At 33.2% G+C, this 19,956-nt stretch overlaps 2 protein-coding genes and 1 pseudogene across 5 annotated transcripts; all 3 read right to left on the bottom strand.

The window, feature by feature from the left end:
* Nucleotides 1–1,735: 1,735 nt before the first annotated feature.
* Nucleotides 1,736–4,263, bottom strand: LOC137835898 (LRR receptor-like serine/threonine-protein kinase IOS1). The gene is made up of 4 exons (XM_068644638.1): nt 4,198–4,263; nt 3,232–3,505; nt 2,585–3,125; nt 1,736–2,502 (listed from the first exon to the last, which is right to left on the bottom strand). The coding sequence occupies exons 2-4, from the start codon at nt 3,299–3,301 to the stop codon at nt 2,013–2,015; spliced, it is 1,101 nt and encodes a 366-aa protein (XP_068500739.1). The 5' UTR covers nt 3,302–3,505; nt 4,198–4,263; the 3' UTR covers nt 1,736–2,012.
* Nucleotides 4,034–10,343, bottom strand: LOC137835893 (LRR receptor-like serine/threonine-protein kinase IOS1). Of its 4 annotated transcripts, none has more exons than XM_068644636.1 (15): nt 10,020–10,343; nt 9,267–9,841; nt 8,626–8,760; nt 7,496–8,012; nt 6,932–7,413; nt 6,713–6,851; nt 6,562–6,633; nt 6,310–6,381; nt 6,156–6,236; nt 5,837–5,991; nt 5,483–5,730; nt 5,271–5,397; nt 5,021–5,089; nt 4,743–4,932; nt 4,034–4,605 (listed from the first exon to the last, which is right to left on the bottom strand). In XM_068644636.1, exons 3-15 carry the CDS (start codon nt 8,687–8,689, stop codon nt 4,194–4,196), a joined length of 2,628 nt encoding a protein of 875 aa, XP_068500737.1. In that variant the 5' UTR covers nt 8,690–8,760; nt 9,267–9,841; nt 10,020–10,343; the 3' UTR covers nt 4,034–4,193. The 4 variants fall into 4 exon arrangements, with proteins under 4 accessions (XP_068500737.1, XP_068500736.1, XP_068500735.1 ...); XM_068644635.1 differs by having other exon boundaries at nt 9,219–9,841; nt 10,020–10,335; XM_068644634.1 differs by having other exon boundaries at nt 9,219–9,850; nt 10,020–10,335.
* Nucleotides 10,344–14,587: 4,244 nt separating this feature from the next.
* On the bottom strand, nt 14,588–19,110 carry LOC137835895 (putative leucine-rich repeat receptor-like protein kinase At2g19210; annotated as a pseudogene).
* Between the last annotated feature and the right edge of the window lie 846 nt (nt 19,111–19,956).

Raw genomic sequence — 19,956 nt, forward strand, 5'->3', positions numbered from 1 at the left:
TAAGGAACCTCTCTGGCTATTATGTCATCTTGGATTTCTAGCATTTGAAAATGAACTTTATTATTGTGATGTTTCATGCAGTTGGAGTTCTAGAAGGGCATTTGAGTTTGGTAGGATCCATGACAACTATAGTTTAGCTGCTTGGCCTTGGTCACAAGGACTCCAGATATATCTATACATAACCTAAAATAATGGTTCCAAAAATACACTTTCTGGAATAACATTAGAAAAATGGCTTCAGAAAATGTTACCTTTCCATCTACATATCAACCAAAAGACCTCCTACTCTCTTTCCTATCTCAATCAATAATAAAAGAAACCCAAGAAACAACCTTTTACATAAAAACTAAACAGAATACATACATACCAAGGGTTCAAGACACCAATCAGAGAATGAGAAATTAGCTGACGGTATCTTTGATGAGATCCATGACCAAACCTTAATCTGTGTTAGAGAGAAAATTTCAGTGTGATCAACCACTCCACCTTTAAATAAACAATTATTCCTGTGCCTCCATATCTCACTAACCAACGCAATCCACAGGTTTCCCATAATAAGATTAACTGAAATAGGTGCATCCAGAATCTTAAAATGTTCAAAATGAGACCCGGATCCATACAATCCACTGATCTTATTCCTAACCAGTTATAACAGAGATTCCAAATTAGCCAAGCAACTCTGCATTCGCAAAACAAATGATTTGTTGTCTCCTCTGACCTCCTACACAAGCAACACAAATTACTCTCGATCTCGATTCCTCTTCTCTCTAGATTAACCCTACAAGCAACCTTGTTTTCAATCACTCTCCAAGCTGTGACTTGAGCTGAGGGGAGCGCCTTAATTTTCCAAAAAAATTTATACCTTCTTAAGTCTTCCTCACTACCTTCTCCCCTTAAAAACCCATAAGCGGACTTAACTGAAAACACAGTTGAATCGCTATCCTTCCAAACCCAACTATCCACTGTTTCTGTCTCTAGTGTCTTATTAGAGATCAACTCTAAAAGTTGACTTTCTTGCTCCTCTTCCCAAACGAACAGACCCCTTCTCCACCTTAAGTTCCACTTCCACGTCCCGTTTTCCCACAATCCACAATCACATAAAACTGCCTCCTTATTAACAGATAAAGAATATAGCCTTGGAGAAGTGCTCTTCAATTCTTCTGAGACAATCCAATTGTCTGACCAAAACATAATCCACAACAGTGATATAACTGTTTTCGAATGTGCTTTCTAAAATTAAAAAGAATAAACTTTCGGATACACTAATCTGGAAAATAATTTTATTTTTATAAACTACCTTTGGGAATGCATTCTTCAAAAAGTTTTTCATGATGCGGAAGATGCTTGTGCAACCATTAAAACAAAACCAAATACCATTTTTCCATTCATGCCTTTTCCATGTATGCAAGACTACCCAACTTCAAACTTTGAACCTCAAAGGAGAAAAACAGCAGCGGAAGAAAACTACCAACCCAGGAGGAACATTTTCAAATAGAAAAATTAAGCTTTGATAACCCTAGAGTTGTGTAGAATTTATCTAACTCACTCTGATTTTGTGAGATGACTAGACTTAATCCCAATAATTCTTTTCATTGGGTACAATCGACTACCATGAAAAAACTATAATTTAGCAGAAAACTTGTAGATTTCCAATTGGTTGGTCTGAAGTTAGTGAATCTAAATATACCTGTGGATCCATTTTTGATTCAGTAGGAAATTTATATACAAAACAAAATATTGCCTCGAATATTTTGTAACTTTTTTTTTATACGAAATAACTCTTACAAAGACCAAGTTACAAACGATATATCTTTTAGAATATGAAACTGCATTCATTCAAATAAGAACACCAGTAAAAACAAGGTAAATAATTATACATTGAAATTCACTCCTGATTATTTATTTATTTTTCTTCTGTTTGCACACTCCATTTCGCTCACCAATCAATCCTAACAATCTTCATCTTCAAACAACCGTTTATCTGGCCTGGGGAAGAGATTCTGTATTCAGATTCATGGCAACCCATCTCCTTGGAAGGTATCAGATTGATTGAATTGTTTTACTTTGTAAATTTCAATTGCATTGATGATGGGAGGTAAGGTTGAATTTTCGGTCCTCTCCAGGGTGAATTTAATTTCTTTACCGCTGATGCCTGACAAGTCATATACAGTGTTGACGGCCCTGTACTGTGGAGAATAATTTGGAAGCCATAATTCACCGTTCCTGGTGATGTTGAATTGTCTTGTCTGATTCTCGGTTAACCATTGAAGCTCCATGAAGTGCATGTACACATAGAATTCATCAGTTTCATCTTCTGGCTCCCACCTTATTACCAACGGAGCATTATCATTTGCTGGTGTAACTGCGGTGCTCATGATGGTAGCTCCCGGATAGTAATCGTTATCAAAAAAAGAATCATTTGAAATCGAAGCACTTAGCTGTGTCCAAACTTCTTTGAAGTCACAGGTAAACCAGAAACGATCATAATCATCTGCCCGGTACCTGTAAGAAAATCAGAAAATTACAACACAATCAATCAATCTTTTAATGCACAAAAAGATTTAATCCATAACTATGATTTCACCTGTAACCCCTGTTAGAACCCAAATCGCATCGCAGGTAATTATAAAGTTCCAGTGATCCTGATTTAGCGACGTATGTATCATTTGTCAAAGTCCTCAATTCTATGGCTGTTATAAACGGTGTACCATTTCCTGTGTTAACCAGACAGATTTGTATAAAATCAAGTAAAGGTACATGTATGATCTCATTGGATTGGGTAATGGATGCATTTCTTATAGTGACTGTATCCCACAGGTTAGCTCCCAGATGAAGATCAAACTGTGGTGACATATTGCGGCCATCATAATTTCCATACAGAAAAACAGTGCGGATGAGATAATTAGAGCCTCTTGTGATGTTTATTTTGTAGCAGTTCGTTTTTCCTTTTGGGAAGCTTCTCAGCCTCCACAGTTGTTGTTGAGTGTGTGTGCTGATCTCTTCAGATGCTATTGTCCCTCTCACACCAGTCTTTATGAAATTTTCATCAGAAACATAATTGATGTGTAATGACGGCTCAGTATAGTTCGCACCTGCTTCACCTCCGCAATCTATGCTGATGAATCCTATAACATAAACATGCAAAATATGCATGGCACTTGAGACTTGAGCTAAACTTTTATAAAAGGATAATGGTCTAATGAAAATTCATGTTTTAATTTGATAACAAACCTGGTTGGCCCTTAGCTTGAATCAGAATGACAAGAAGTAGAGCTCCTACGAAAGTCGATGACATTCTCATTTTTTATCAGCTTCTGTTTTCTGGCTTTGAAGTAGACTATGATACATATATATGAGCTTGGCTTGTTGCTGTTTTGACTTGTATTACGAAAGGTGACTCCGTCAATACTGTGTGACAGTTGGTATGTGAAGTAGTTATGACAGAAGTTAATGTTGTCCCCAGCAGGAGTTCAACTGCATCTACCGAGTCAACTGGGTTTAGTCTCTTCTCCATGAATCAAAGTCAAAACATGAACATCATCAATGATTCTATGTTGAACACCATCATGATCATGTTTTCAAAATGTACTTTTATATTTAGATTTATATTTTCATAATGAAATTTTAATTTTTTAAGTGTATCTGGATTTTTAAATAAAAATTAATTTTAAAAAAATTAGTTTTTGTTTTTAGAATAATAGGATACGGATTCAAATTGTTATGATGGAGTAAGAATACTATACAAGCAAGTCAGTCTTGACATTCTGTACCTATTTATTTCACCGTTGGCTTGTCTAAATCAGGTGAGTAACTAGCAAGCAAGTCTGTCAGTCTCTTTTTAAATTTTATAATATTTTATTTTGACTTTTTTATATTTTGAAGAATTTTTTTATATTTTTTATAGAGATAATTCTGTTGGAAAGTGAATCATCAAATTGACTTAAAAAATAATATATTGAAGTAATCATATATATAAAAAGGTGTTTCTTTTATAGTGTTTAAGGAAAAGCAAATATTATAAGAGAAGGCGAAGAAGTTGTAAGATTTCTTAACTTTTATTACTGGTATCACCACTCCTAAACAACACATATTCAGAAAACTGATAAAAGTAAAGCACCTAGACCATATTCTTGACCAAAAATCACTTTTCCTTGTTACAAGGTTGTTCAATTATTCTCATCTTGAGTAAGCTTTTACCTAGCCAAGGACATGAATTCGGATTCTAAATCCTCGCTCATTGCGGCAACTGAATACATAGGATCACCACCATTATTATGCTCTGTTCTTGCTAATTCCGTGGCCAGACTCTCTTGTAGTTCAATCACCACCACACTCATCATTGGCCTTTCCTTTGGATTTGGAGAAACACAAGCCATTGCTATTTCTAGGGCTTTCCATGCGGAGTTAATGTCAAAATTTCCTTCTAACCTTGAGTCAACTATGGCCCTGATATCCCCTGTTGGTATTTTGGAGCTAACTCGTTCACTTATGTGAACACTTTCTTCATTCCTTCCCGTTACTGATTCATTTGTGATTATTTCTAAAAGAACAACTCCAAAGCTATAAACATCACTTTTCTGTGTCAATCGATTGGAAGAGTGGTAGCTGCAGGAGAAGTCATGAAACCCTAATTATGTACTCTCTGCGGATTTTGTAATGATCGATAACTCAAATCTTCACGTGGAAATTCTCACTATATTTTTCTAGAAAATGAAAAAAAGGGCAATAATTAAAGTACTTACTAAGGGTCCAGATAACCAAAAGTACCAGCGACAATAGTTGACACATGAGATGCCCCATCATCTGCGACAACTTTGGATAGACCGAAATCAGATAATTTTGCTTGGAAGTGTTCATCCAACAAGATGTTTGCAGATTTTACATCTCTGTGGATTATAGGAGGCTTGCAACCATTTTGCAGATATTCCAACCCTGATATTAGATTTATAAATACGGCAAACGTGTTAAGAAGGTAAAAGAGAGTTAACAAAAATTCATAATTTGAATTTTACTTTCTGACCTAGGGCTGCATCCACTGCTACACGAAGTCTTTCCTTCCAGCTCAAGAATGGTGATTCGTTGTATTTACCTACAGGAACAACTTCTGTAACTTTCTGTACATGTTTGTTTTTGTTCAGTACAAATTAGTCATACGACTCATACAGTTCTCCAATATTACAAATTCCATATAAAGAGTTTCAGAAATGAATCAAACTTGGAAATTGATTTCACAAATTTTTAACAAAAAAATAGTGTTATTTGGAACCAACCTGAGAGATGTTCTCGTAAGTTCCCTTTAGCCATGTACTCATATATGAGACCCTTGTTGGTTCCTTCGTTACAGTAACCAATAAGGGATGTCAAATTTTTGTGATGAACTCTGATTAGAAGTTTAACCTGAAAATCAAAATCACAACCATGTTAAACCATATAGGTTTGGTACTAAGCTCAGAAACCTAGAGTAAATTGATTAATAACTTACCTCTGCCTGAAATTGTTGATAACCATGAACTGCTGATGGGGAAAGCATTTTCACTGCAACTGGAGTCTCATCGATAAAGCCCAGATAAACTGTTCCAAATCCTCCTTTACCAATAATTCTATTGAAATTGTTAGTGATTTGAAGGACATCAATGTATGAATACATTTGACTTTTGTGTTGCAGGAACGAATCATCCTTTTCTGTGGATAGCTGTGAAATCTTATTCTGATGATTTACCGCCACCGAATCTGTAAATTTTTCAAAAAAATATTTTGAAAATGCATAGGTTAAAAATAACTTTATGGTAAAATGTTAATAGAAAATAAGAACTTGCCGTAATTACTTCAGCATTACCTTTTGATTTTTTTCTTTTACAGATCCACAGTATTCCAACGGCTATTAGAAGAATTAAAACCCCACTAATTGATACTACTATGGGTGTAACAATGTTTTTCTTTTTCGTCTCGTTGCATTGACTAGATTCACATAGATTTGGATTTTGACCCACACTAGCATGGAAATCACAGGAAAAATATGTTTCAATTCTCAGTAAAACTTACAAATAATACATAATTTAAATGAATCTCAAATGCCTTAAATATAAGTAATTAATAATCATCAGCATCATAAGTAACCATATTATGAATTTGAGACCTTTTAGTTATATTCATACCTTAGTGAGAGAGAACCTTTGTGTGATTTTGCAATAAGTGAAGAGGGAATTGAACCGGAGAGGTCATTCTTCTCCAAGTTTCTAAAAAAAATATCGTTTCTATTATCTGATTCAGAGGATAATATATGGTGTTCCAGTAAATGAAGTAACTTACAAGATCTTCAAGTGTTGCAACTGAATCAGAAAATCAGGAATTTCACCACTTAAGTTATTGTTAGATAAATCCCTAGAAAACAAATAGTTTGGCTATAGTAAGTATGTTTAAATCTTGACACATGTGCCGAAAGTCAAAAGAATATCTTACAGATAAGTGCATGGCATAATTATAAAAAGATATAACACAGTTTTTTCTGGTCTCGTCTATTTTTGGAGCGGGTGAAATAAAAGAAAAACAAAAAAAACTCACAGATTCTCCAACATGGTGAGTTTTGAGATTGAAGGGTTTATCTTTCCTGACAATCCACTTGATCCTAAATTCCTGTTTTACTCAATGAATAGTTATATTTATATACAATATCATCTGAGTTTTATAAAGCAATATGGGCAAGAAGACTTACAAAGATGTGATTCTTGGGACCTCATTGTCGCCATAGGTACAGTTCAAACCATCCCACAAGTAGGCTGCAGGGGCGCATGGATCACCTTCCCAATCTCTTGTCAGCCCATAAACTGACTTGATGCTTGTAATCGCATCGACTATATATGTTTCAAATCATAGAAAACAATTGTAAAATGCAGAAGAAATGGATATAAAGTACGATAGTTTTGTGGCTTACCATCTCCTTGGAATGTATTAGATTGATGGAATTGTTTTACTTTGTAAATTTCAATGGCATTGATGATGGGAGGCAGGGTAGAATTTTTGGTCCTCTCCAGTGAATATGTAATTACTTTGCCGCTGATGGCTGACGGGGTATATAGAGTAGTGACATTGTGGTACAGTGGAGAGAAATTTTGAAACCACCACCCTGATTCACCGTTCCTCCTGATGTTGAATTGTCTTGTCTGATTCGTGGTTAACACCTGGATCTCCGTGAAGTGCATGTACATATAGAATTCCTCAGTTTCATCTTCTGCCTCCCAGCTTATTACTAACGGAGCACTGTCATTTGCTGGTGTAACTGCGGTGCTCATGATGGTTGCTCCCGGTTTGTAATCATTCTCTTTCAAAGAATCATCTGGAATGGAAGCACTTAACTTAGTCCAATCTTTTTTGTCCCAGACATACCAGAAACGATCATAAACATCAGGCCGGTACCTGTGAGAAAATCAGAATAAATCCAATAATGAATCAATCAATCTTATAAGGCAACAGATTTAATCCATAACTATGATTTCACCTGTAACCCCTGTTAGAACCCAAATCGAATCGATTATAAAGTTCCAGTGATATCGATTCAGTGACGTATGTATCATTCTTCAAAGTCCTCAATTCAATGGCTGTTATAAATGGTGTACCATTTCCTGTGTTAACCAGACAGATTTGTATGAAATCCAGTGAAGGTACATGTATAATCTCATTGGATTGGTCCATGAATGCATTTTTTATAGTGACTGTATCCCACAGGTTAGTTCCCAGAAGAAGATCAAACATTGGTAACATATTTCGGCCATCATAATTTCCGTACAGAAAAGTAGTGCGGATGAGATACTTAGAGCCTCTTGTGATGCTTATTTTGTAGCAGTTCCTCTTTCCTTCCGGGAAGCTTCTCAGCCTCCACATATATTGTTGTTGAGTGTATGTTGCTATTGTCTCTCTCACACCAGTATTTATGAAATTTTCATCCGAGACATAATTTATGTATGGTTCAGTATAGTTGAAACCTGCTTCAGCTCCGCAATCTATGCTGATGAATCCTAAAACATAAAATTGCATATATTACTGTTAAAGTTTCTAGAAAAAGAGAGAGAGTGAAATCTTTCTTTGCTTGAAGGGATAAAAGGTCACTAAACCAACATGAGCTTACTTAAGTAATGTGCACATGATAACCCTAATGGCCAGAGGAAACAATTTAAAACTGCAAAACGAAAACTAGATCGATTTGCTGTGTGTATTATTCAATTTCAGAAAAAGGGTACAAAGATAGAAAAGAGGTCACAACTCCGTGAGAGTCAACCCACACTTACTAACCGAATTTAGAAGAAGACAAGAAAAACAAATAGGGAGAGAATTCAATACAAAATGTTCATCCAATACTCCTTTTTCTCTTTCATGATCCTTAAATTTGGTAGTCACTCCACTTTCTGACACTTTCTCTCTACGCGTACTGACTCAAATTCTTTCTCTTTACTGGTCTTTCAATAACATTTTTCTTTATATTTGAGTCCCTTATGTGGTATGGTTACTTTAAAGTGATTGAGATATACGTAATGATTCTTATCATATCAAGTAATAATTATTTTAGCACAGCAAATATAATTTATATAATGAAGTTGTTCGAGAAAATAAATAGTTGGTGTTTCGACGAACCTGGTTGAGCATGAGCTGGAATAAGTAGAACAGCTAAAAAGGCAACGTAGAAAGTCATCCACATTGACTTAGGTTTGGAGGTAATTACAAACACATTTTAGGTTTAATTTCTGTTTCCGTGTTTAACTCTGCAATCTGCATCATACAAATAATACTACTTAATTCACCCATCAATCAACCTAAATTCAAATTAAATCTGTAATTTAATTTTTTTAAAAACAGCTAGCATAAAAGGCTGAATATTATCACAAAAACTGCAATGATTGAGCAGCATCACTTCGAGGAATATATACAAAAGAGACCAATAACAAACATTTTCTTATAATTCATCTTAACTTTTATTATCATTTAAATAAACACCTAAAATTTTAAAAATATTCATACTTCATAAATGATTTTTTCTGACACATCTGAGTTAAATCATTTAAATTAAATATCTTTTTTCCAATAAAATATAAAAATAAATTAAGAGAAATATTTAGAGGTGTCTCATCCCTTATAAAAAAACACCTAACAAAACAAAGGATGTCAGAGCAGCATAAAACAGAAACTGATACAAAGGGATACAGCATCATTATGCAGAAAAACTGCACCAGAAGATAAGAGAATGCAGAACAGCAGCATCCAAAAAACCAGTTCACCTAGCCGCTAAAAAACCTTTGTAACGATTCTGCATCACATAGGCTGAAAATGTGTGGTGCCTTCAACAGCAATGAGAGGCTCCCTACCCGAGCATTCCTCTTTCAAGGATAAACTTGCCCCCATGCACCCTTGATTCATCAACGACCCCAATCAAGAACATAACAACCAGGGATCAATGCTTATGAGTGCTTATTTTTCTGCATAATTATGCAGCAGATTAGAGCAGAGTATTCAGCAGATACAAGCTTCACAAACCACCCCTCAAGAACATGGAAACCCTCAACAGAAGTTCTATGAGAGTTTCTGCAAAAGACCAGCAAAAACCTGCATCAAACCAGAACCAAGACATGCACCCCTTCTACTTAGCATCAAAAAGTTCTGCTTTGGCTTCCTCAAAAAAACCTACGGCAACTATATAAAGACCAACACCCTCATCCTTGTCTTCACTATAAATCAAGTTCTACTTCTGACGACACATCACAGGCTCCTTTGTAGCTGGCAATCAGAATTGAATGTACACTGTTTTTATAGCTGCATTATGCAGCTACGCTGCACAATTTGTACTGCAGCAACGCTGCATAATCTGAATATTATGAATAGACCATGAAAAAATAAAATATTATAAACGAAAATTGATGAAAGAAAGAGGGATGACTAATTAATACATGCATGCTTTAAACAAAGCAGAAAACAAAATATGGATCATATCAAATATAAACCATCCTCAGACACCATCTTAAGTAGTAAATCACCTGGATCCATGAAAGTGTTCAAGAAAATATGTGACAGGAAACCCCATAACTGTTAAAGCTTCATATGTTTTTATGTGTGTGTAACTCATAAACAGGAAATGAAGAAGAAGGAAGAAAGTAGCAGTGCAGTGATATGATCTGAATTTCTGCTGCTCCAACTTCACCTTATGAAGAAGTCCATCAAAGCTATTTACCATAATATATTGTAACAGCTTGCCCCATATACAAGATGTTGACTATTATGGACTCATTAGCTCAGAAAGAGAAAAAATTGCCTGTCACTCTGTGGAATTGTCACTGCTCCAGTCAATGGTAGCATGCATTGACCTAATTAATCTTATAATGTACCAAAGCCATTTAACACCTGATTCCATCCAGGGTTTGTGCCGTTTAGCAGTAGCAGAACCACGTGATTGGACATTTCAGCAGAAGCTGAAGTGGAAAATGATACTAAAATTTATTAATTGATAAGCTAATTTTGTTAAAAAAAACATATTACTTCTCAAAAAATTAATTTCAATATAATTAACTAATTTTAGTTTTATTCAAAGACATTATTTCACTCTTTTCTTCGTTTTTTTTCCTTAAAAATAATCCTTATAAAAAAGTTGTTAAAGCCAGTCATTCTCCATAAATGTGATAAATTAAGAATACAATGTTTGAGTTCTTCTAAAACAAATTCATAATAAAATTAGATTACACAGGTTAATTTGTAAACAAAATGACAACGTTTTAATTATTTATTTAATTGAACACCTGATACTAATACGGCAGGTTAATAGTTGATGTCTTAAAGTTTTAAAGTATTAGTTTTGATGTTTTTTTAATCAAATTTTTCAGTATTTCTTTTAAATTAGTTTGATTCTGTTTAAATTTTTTCTATCATCTGTTTTAAAATATGTATAAATAAGCTGAGCATAGGAATTTCACAACCTAAGTAGATATTATAGGAGGTTTAAATTTCATAATCCAGCATTTTTTTTTATCAGTAAAAAATTAATGAATTCAAGAAAATTTAATGCAGGCACCAGAAACATTAATTATCCTTTGGAAAGCAATGATGGGGTATGGGAAATGGACTTCATTGTGGACCATGTGTTTCATGCCTAATGATGCTCCAAACGACTGAAATTCCTCCAAAGGACTAATATGAGAATAATAATGCATGTTTTTCTGATTGTGGACCATGTGTTTCATGCCCCAAACGACTGAAATTCCTTTCCTTTGTTCCTTGCTTCTTCAATAACATTTTTTTTTATGAGTCCCTTACAAATGGTGGTATGGTTACTTGGTGACATCCATTGGTTTGATACATAGAGACATATGTGTATGCGTGTGTATGATGGTGATGATCACATGGTATGTATGTACTTATATTATATACATTTTTGTATATTGTATGTGAATATAGGATGGTATTGAGATTATAAGAATCAAACATTAAATATAGAAACTTAACGGTAAAAGTGTTGATTTTGGCTTAATTCCAAGTTTCACATGTGGGTTCATTGTTTGGGAAAGAAGTTTGAGGGTTATAAATTAACATCTTCTCCTTCAGTGTTAGAGATCCCAAGTTGTAATATCTTCTCCCATAATAATAAAAGTGGGTTGTTTCAGCTGTGTCCGAATATTAGGCTAAATTGGCTGAACTTAGTTAACAATTTTCTAGTGTGTTTTTTTCTCATTTTTCTTTTATTTTTTGCTCTGTTTATTCAATATTATTTGTCTGTAACTCTGTTAGAGTTCTGTTTTAGTGAGAAAATTATCCATTTTTTCCAACAAAGAAGATATATTGAATTCAATTAAATTAAATAAAAAAAAAAGAGATTTAGGTATTAGACTATTACAAAGTAAGTGCAACAAATATAACATGAAAAAAAGGATGAATATTACAATATACTTATTATGGATGACTGTTAGTTTTCAGTGTAACATACGAATAATTCAGAAATTTTGGAGAATAACAAATTACTTTAAAGTGATTGAGATATACTTAATGATTCTTATAATATCAAATAATGATTTAAATGTTATCTGAAATAAAAATGTGCAGTGTGTGTTTCATTTTAAATTGTTAATCACCAATATTGACTTACTCTCAAATACAAATAAAAAAACTGGGAATTTTATTCCCTAATGGACCATCGGACAAGTTAATATTATATTAAGAATATAGCTTCAAATTATTAAGTGGAAATGCTTGAATAAATGGGATGGATTAACATTTTCATTTGTTTGATTAAGCCAGTCTTTCGATCTATTTTTTAGACCAATAATAAATTGACATGTTTGGTCGTCCATATGTAATATATTATATGAAAAGGATTTCTTTACTATAATAACCATATTATAAATTTATATATAATTAAAAGAATTTTATTACTTGTAATTTATACTACCAAAAAAATTCCATACTAAATCTTAAATTAATTATAAATTTTTTTATCAGTAAAAAACAATATATACAAATGAATCATTTTAGGGGTGATACAACTCATAAACAAAAGACTAAAACAACCATACAACACAACATCTTTCAAACAACTACACACCTAACCTTGCCAAAAAGACCACAACTGCAATTATTAAGAAGTGAGCTTTAATCCTAACTCAACCTCATAAAACTGGCTCAATGAGGTGAGGTTTGCAATCACTTATATATTATGCCAACAACAATCAAACTAAAATGAGAAAATGCAAGTCAAAAGATCAAGACAACAATTAGAATAAGAGAAACAAGCATATAAGAATTTAGAAGTAATTCAATACCAAATCTTCAATTGAATCAAAGAAAATATTTCAAAGTAATCTAACACTCCACTTTAAAAAATAATCTTATTTTGAGTGTATATCTCTACATGTTAAAAGACTTTCTGTAAGTTTGATTCTCATCAAAATACTATACTTTGTATTTCTTATTATATCTCAATATGAATTAGTGAAGTAAAATTCTAAATTTAATTGAAAAAAAAAATATAAAATATGCACACAATATCATCTTATGTATATATAATTATCATCAGCTTAATTAGTATGCACTACAAGAAAATCATCAAATAAAAACCAATTTTTAGAAACCAAAATAATTAGTTGCAATAGTAACTAAATTAGAGACCATTTTAGAAACTAAAACAAAAATTGGTTTCTAAATTAGTTTTTATTATTTTCTATTATTGTTAAATAGTTTCTAAATTGGTATCTAATTAGCAACCAAAGTTTTATCTACCAATTATTTAGTTTCTAAATTTAGTCTCTAAAACCTTAGTTGCTAAGTAGAGACCAATTTAGAAACTATTTAACAAGAAAATAATATAAACTAATTTAGAAACCAATTTTTGTTTTAGTTTCCAAAATGATCTCTAATTTAGTTACTATTGCAACTAATTATTTTGGTCTCTAAAAATTGGTTTCTATTTCATGATTTTCTTGTAGTGATGAATTCAAATTTAATATTTTTTTTCATACCTTTTACCTCTGTTATCTTTTTAGGGTTTGGGGTTTAGATTTAGGGTTTAGGGTTTATTTTTTTTATTTTGTTTTTTGACATCCTTTTTCTACAAAATGATGTCATGTAAATGCATTGTTTTAATTGCCTTATAAATTGAGAACTGTCTCACCTTTCTTCACTGTTTTCTAGTATAACTGCATCTCATACTCTCCACTGCATAAGGCATCTCGTGAAACATTACTTTGGTGACTAAACAAAATTTTGCAAACACTTTTTCTCCGCCAATCATGGATCCTAAATTGTATAGGGTCCACGAACTTAATGCAGTTCCAAGTTTAAACATCAACATGTGTGGACTATTTTACATGTGTGGACTATTTTACGGAGGAGAATGTCAAACCAAATTAAAAGTGTGGATGTGGATGTGGATGGAGTGCAGTATGAGGATCCTGAAGTAGTTAGATTTGAGACTAGAAGATTGTTCGCAAAACGATTCTCAAAACCACCTAACTATAAGAGATAGGGGCTTGTTGAAAAGCATCATTGTAGCCAATGAAGTGGTGGAAGATCTTATGAAGGAAAAGAGGTTAAGACTAATAATAAAAGTTGATCATGAAAAAACTTATGACTCTGTTCTATAGGAATTCCTCTACTGTATGTTTAGTAGATTAGGCTTCTGTGAGAAATATATTAGTTGGATTAAAGGATGCTATCATTTGTATCTGTTTTAATTAATGGTAGTTCTTCCCAAGAATTCATTCCCACAAAGGGTCTAAGACCAAGGGTCTCAATCGCTCATTTTCTCTTTTTGGTCATTGTGAGAGGTTGGACAGGCCTAGTAAGAAAAGCAGTGAGTGAAAATAGGCCAAGTAGAAGTTTCAATGCTCAGTTCGTAGATCACACTTTGGTGGTTTGCGAAGCTACAAAAATCAGCAGCAAGCGGTTTATGCCAATATGCTTAACTGTGCCCAAATGTCAATCCCGTTCAAATACCTTGACTTAAAAGTTCAGGAAAACTCGAAGAAAAGAGAGTTCTGTATGGGGATTGTAGACAAAAGTAAGGAGGAAACTATCAATATAAAAAAGGGAAGAAGCTAAATTATTATTACTAACTTATATAACATTATTAATTTTAACTTTACTAACTTATAACATATTTCCGCATATATCAAAAGCTGTAGCAATCCTCTATGTCTTAATATTTTCTCATTACTTTTCTTGAGTTTCAACTAAGTATTTGTTAATAACAATTTCTAAAGATTAAAATAATAAAACTTGCTAGAGTGATTGTTTTTGGCAACTCTAGTTTACAAATCCAAAATAATATTTTTAACTTTTATAACTGGTATCACCACTCCTAAACAACACAGATTCAGAAAACTGATAAAAGTAAACCACTCATAACCAACTTCTGGTACAAACATCACTTTCCCTTGTTACAACGTTGTTCTATTATTATTCTCATCTTGAGTAAGCTTTTACCTAGCAAAGGGCATGAATTCGGTGTCTAAATCCTCGCTCCCCTCCGCAACTGAGTACCTAGGATCACCACCATTGTTATGCTCTGTTCTAGCTAATTCCGTGGCCAAACTCTCTTGTAGTTCAATCACCACCACACTCATCATTGGCCTTTCGTTGGGATTTGGAGAAACACAAGCCATTGCTATTTCTAGGGCTTTCCATGCGGAGTTAATGTCAAAATTTCCTTCTAACCTTGAGTCAACTATGCCCCTCATATCCCCTGTTGATATCATGGAGCTAACTCGTTCACTTATGTGACCATTTTCTTCATTCCCTGCCATTACTGATTGATTTGTGATTATTTCCAAGAGAACAACTCCAAAGCTATAAACATCACCTTTCTGTGTTAATCTATTGGAAGAGTGGTAGCTGCAGGAGAAGTCATGAAACCCAAATTATTTCCTCTGCGGATTTTGTGATGATAACGAAAAAATTCACGTGGAAATTCTCTCTATATTTTCCTATAAAATGAAGGAAAAGGCAATAATTAAAGTACTTACTGAGGGTCCAGATAACCAAAAGTACCAGCAACAATAGTTGACACATCTCTGTGGATTATAGGAGGCTTGCAACCATTTTGCAGATATTCCAACCCTGATATTAGATTTATAAATACGGCAAACGTGTTAAGAAAGGTAAAAGAGAGTTAACAAAAATTCATAATTTGAATTTTACTTTCTGACCTAGGGCTGCATCCACTGCTACACGAAGTCTTTCCTTCCAGCTCAAGAATGGTGATTCGTTGTATTTACCTACAGGAACAACTTCTGTAACTTTCTATACATGTTTGTTTTTGTTCAGTACAAGTTAGTCATACGACTCATACAGTTCTCCAATATTACAAATTCCATATAAAGAGTTTCAGAAATGAATCAAACTTGGAAATTGATTTCACAAATTTTTAACAAAAAAATAATGTTATTTGGAACCAACCTGAGAGATGTTCTCGTAAGTTCCCTTTAGCCATGTACTCATATATGAGAGCCTTGTTGGTTCCTTCGTTACAGTAACCAATAAGGGATGTCAAATTTTTGTGATGAACTCTGATTAGAACTTTAACCTGGAAATCAAAATCACAACCATGTTAAACCATATAAGTTTGGTAACAAGCTTATAAACCTAGAGTAAATTGATTAATAACTTACCTCTCCCTGAAATTGTTGATAACCATGAACTGCTGATGGGGAAAGCATTTTCACTGCAACTGGAATCTCATCGATAAAGCCCAGGTAAACTGTTCCAAATCCTCCTTTACCGATAATTTTATTGAAATTGTTAGTGATTTGAAGGACATCATTGTATGAATACATTTGACTTTTGCCTTGCAGGAACGAATCATCCTTTTCTGTGGATTGCTGTGAAATCTTATTCTGATGATTTACTGCCACCGAATCTGTAAATTTTTCAAAAAAATATTTTGAAAATGAATAGGTTAAAAATAACTTTATGGTAAAATGTTAATAGAAAATACGAACTTGCCGTAATTACTTCAGCATTACCTTTTGATTTTTTCCTTTTACAGATCCACAGTATTGCAACGGCTATTAGAAGAATTAAAACCCCACAAATGGATACTACTATGGGTGTAACAATGTTTTTCTTTTTCGTCTCGTTGCATTGACCAGATTCACATAGATTTGGATTTTGACCCACACTACCATGGAAATCACAGAAAAATATGTTTCAAGTCTCAGTAAACGTTACAAATAATCCATAATTTAAATACATACTTCAATTTATTTTCTTGAGCTCAGAAATTTGTGGATCATTTAGAAATGAATCTCAAATGCCATAAATATAATTAATAATCAATCAGCATCATAAGTAACCATATTATGAATTTGAGACCTTTTAGTTAGATTCATACCTTAGTGAGAGAGAACCTTTGTGTGATTTTTCAATAAGTGAAGAGGGAATTGAACCGGAGAGGTCATTCTTCTCCAAGTTTCTAAAAAAAATATGGTTTTTATTATCTGATTCAGAGGATAGTATATACTGTTCCAGTAAATGAAGTAACTTACAAGATCTTCAAGTGTTGCAAATGAATCAGAAAATCAGGAACTTCACCACTTAAGTTATTGTTAGATAAATCCCTAGAAAACAAATAGTTTGGCTATAGTAAGTATGTTTAAATCTTGACACATGTGCCGAAAGTCAAAAGAATATCTTACAGATAAGTGCATGGAATAATTATAAAAAGATATAACACAGTTTTTTTGGTCTCGTCTATTTTTGGAGTGGGTGAAATAAAAGAAAGACAAAAAAAACTCACAACTTCTCCAACATGATGAGATTTGAGATTGAAGTGTCTATGTTTCCTGACAATCCACTTGAAGATAAATTCCTGTTTTGACAATGAATAGTTATATTTATATACAATATAATTTGAGTTTTATAAAGCAAAAATAGAAATTTGGGCAGCAAGACTTGCAAAGTTGTGATTCTTGGGACCTCATTTACACCATAAGTACAGTTCAAACCATCCCACAAGTAGACTGCAGGGCGCATGGATCATCTTCCCAATCTCTTTTCACTCCATAAACTGACTTGATGCTTGTAATCGCATCAACTTTTTTTAAATGCAAGTTTAAAAAAGAAAAAAAAAATAGTTCAGAGCACTTGCAGTTGTGTGTGAACTAGTTAGAGAAAAGGATTTGAGATATATGAGAAATTTTAGTCTCTTTCTCGGCATACCGTCTCCTTGGAATGTATCAGATTTCTGGAATTGTTTTACTTTGTAAATTTCAATGGCATTGATGATGGGAGGTAGGGTTGAATTTTCGGTCCTCTCCAGAGAAATTTTAATTTCTTTCCCGCTGATGCCTGACTTGCTATATATAGTTTGGACGCTCATGTACTGCGGAGAACAATTTGGATACCATGATTGACCGTTCAGCGTGATGTTGAATTGTCTTGTCTGATTGGTGGTTAACACTTGAACCTCCATGAAGTGCATGTAAACATAGAATTCATCAGTTTCATGTTTTGGCTCCCAGCTTATTACCATCGGAGCACTAGCATTTACAAGTGTAACTGCAGTGCTCATCACAATAGCTGGCGGGTAGTATTCGGACTGGTAGAGTAAATTCTTATCAGAAATCGAAACACTTAATTGTGTCGAATCATTGGTGTTGCCTAAAAACCAGTAACGATCATAAACATCGTCCTTGTACCTGAGAGAAAACAAAATTAGTCCTTGTACCTGAGAGAAAAAGTTTAATCCAAAAGTAGAGTTCACCTGTAGACGATGTTTGAACCTAAATCCCACCGCTCCTGAGTTTCCAACGATCCAGATTGAGTGACATAAAGATTATCAGTCAAATTTCTCAATTCTATAGCTGATATAAATGGTGTTCCATGGCCGGTGTCAACCATACAGATTTGTACATAATCTTGTGAAGGTACATGTATGATCTCTTTGTATTGGACAATGGATGCATTGTGTATAGTCACTGTGTGCCAGAAGTTAGGTCCCAGAAGAAGATCAAATTGTGGTGTCTTATTCAGCCCATCATAATTTCCGTACAAATAAAGAGTCCGGATAAGATACTTAGAGTGTCTTGTGATTTTTATTTTGTAGCAGTTCCTTCTTCCTTCAGGGAAGCTTCTCACAGTCCACATCTGTTGCTGATACATTCCTTTGAGATCAGATGCTATTGACTTACTCACACCACCAGTTATCAAACTTGCATCTGATATGTAATCTATGCCTGTGGACTCTTCAGTATATTTCTCATCGGCACGAGCACCGCAGTCTATGCTGATGAAACCTAATACACAAAAATATGCTATGAACAATGGGAATTGAGACTTCAGCTAAAATTATGATATAATGAAGTTCATGTTTTCCATCATCAAACCTGCTTGGTTCTGAGCTTGAATAAGTAAAGCACATAGAAAAGCAATGAAGAAAGTCACCAACACTCTGTAGGATGACAGATATACGAGCACCATATTTTTAAACTTTTACCTGACAAAGAATTGTGGTTAGCTTACAGAAATGAATGTTTAATTCTCAATTTCATATTTCAAAATAAATTTCCATACTACCATTTAAAATATTTACAATGAACAATTTGAACTTCTGTTGCACATACCAAAGTGCAGGAAAGAAGTATGGGTACTAAAAAAATTGTGATCAACCACGTATATAAATTTAACAAAACTAACTCAAGCATGAGTATTTTCAATCGGTTGAAGTTTCAAATAATTAAGTTGGACAAATCAGACTCGTATATACATATTTCATAAATGCGGACCAACTCAACTTGGTTACCTTTTTTTCAAGGTTTGCTTAATTAAGCTTTAGTTATGGCAATATTCTCACATCAATTAAAGTAGTTTAAATACATTTTCTCTTTAATCCATTCAAGCGTTATTTTACGAATAAAATTGTGACAGAGTTATGGACTTCAGAGCAAACGTTGTAGTCGAAACATTGAACTCGTCTATGGGGGATGAAACTGGAGGTCCCTTTTAAGGACAACACCACAACTTTATACATTTTTATGAAGTTTTTATTAACAAATTTTATTTATTTTTTAAGTATTTATGCATTTGTAAAAATAAAATTATTTTATGAATAATTTTTTTTTATCAATAAAGAATTAATAAATTTAAAAAAGAGACACTTCAGGAGATGGAACCTTTAAGTATAGACACTAATTATGAACAAAAAATTTAAGTATAGACAATTAAAAATACCTAAATATTTTATAAGATGGTTACAATTTAAGTAAGTTTATTTAGTCAAAATATATTCAACACACTACAAGAAAATCATGAAATAAAAACTAATTTTAGAAACCAAAAAGTAATTAGTTGCTATAGTGACTAAATTAAAGACTAAAAAAAATTTTGGTTGCTAATTAGATACCAATTTATAAACCACTTAACAATAATAGAAACTAATTTAGAAACTAAAATTTTTTTAGTCTCTAATTTAGTCACTATAACAACTAATTATTT

This window comes from Phaseolus vulgaris, chromosome 5, assembly GCF_000499845.2.
Source record: "Phaseolus vulgaris cultivar G19833 chromosome 5, P. vulgaris v2.0, whole genome shotgun sequence".
Classification (NCBI taxonomy): domain Eukaryota; kingdom Viridiplantae; phylum Streptophyta; class Magnoliopsida; order Fabales; family Fabaceae; genus Phaseolus; species Phaseolus vulgaris.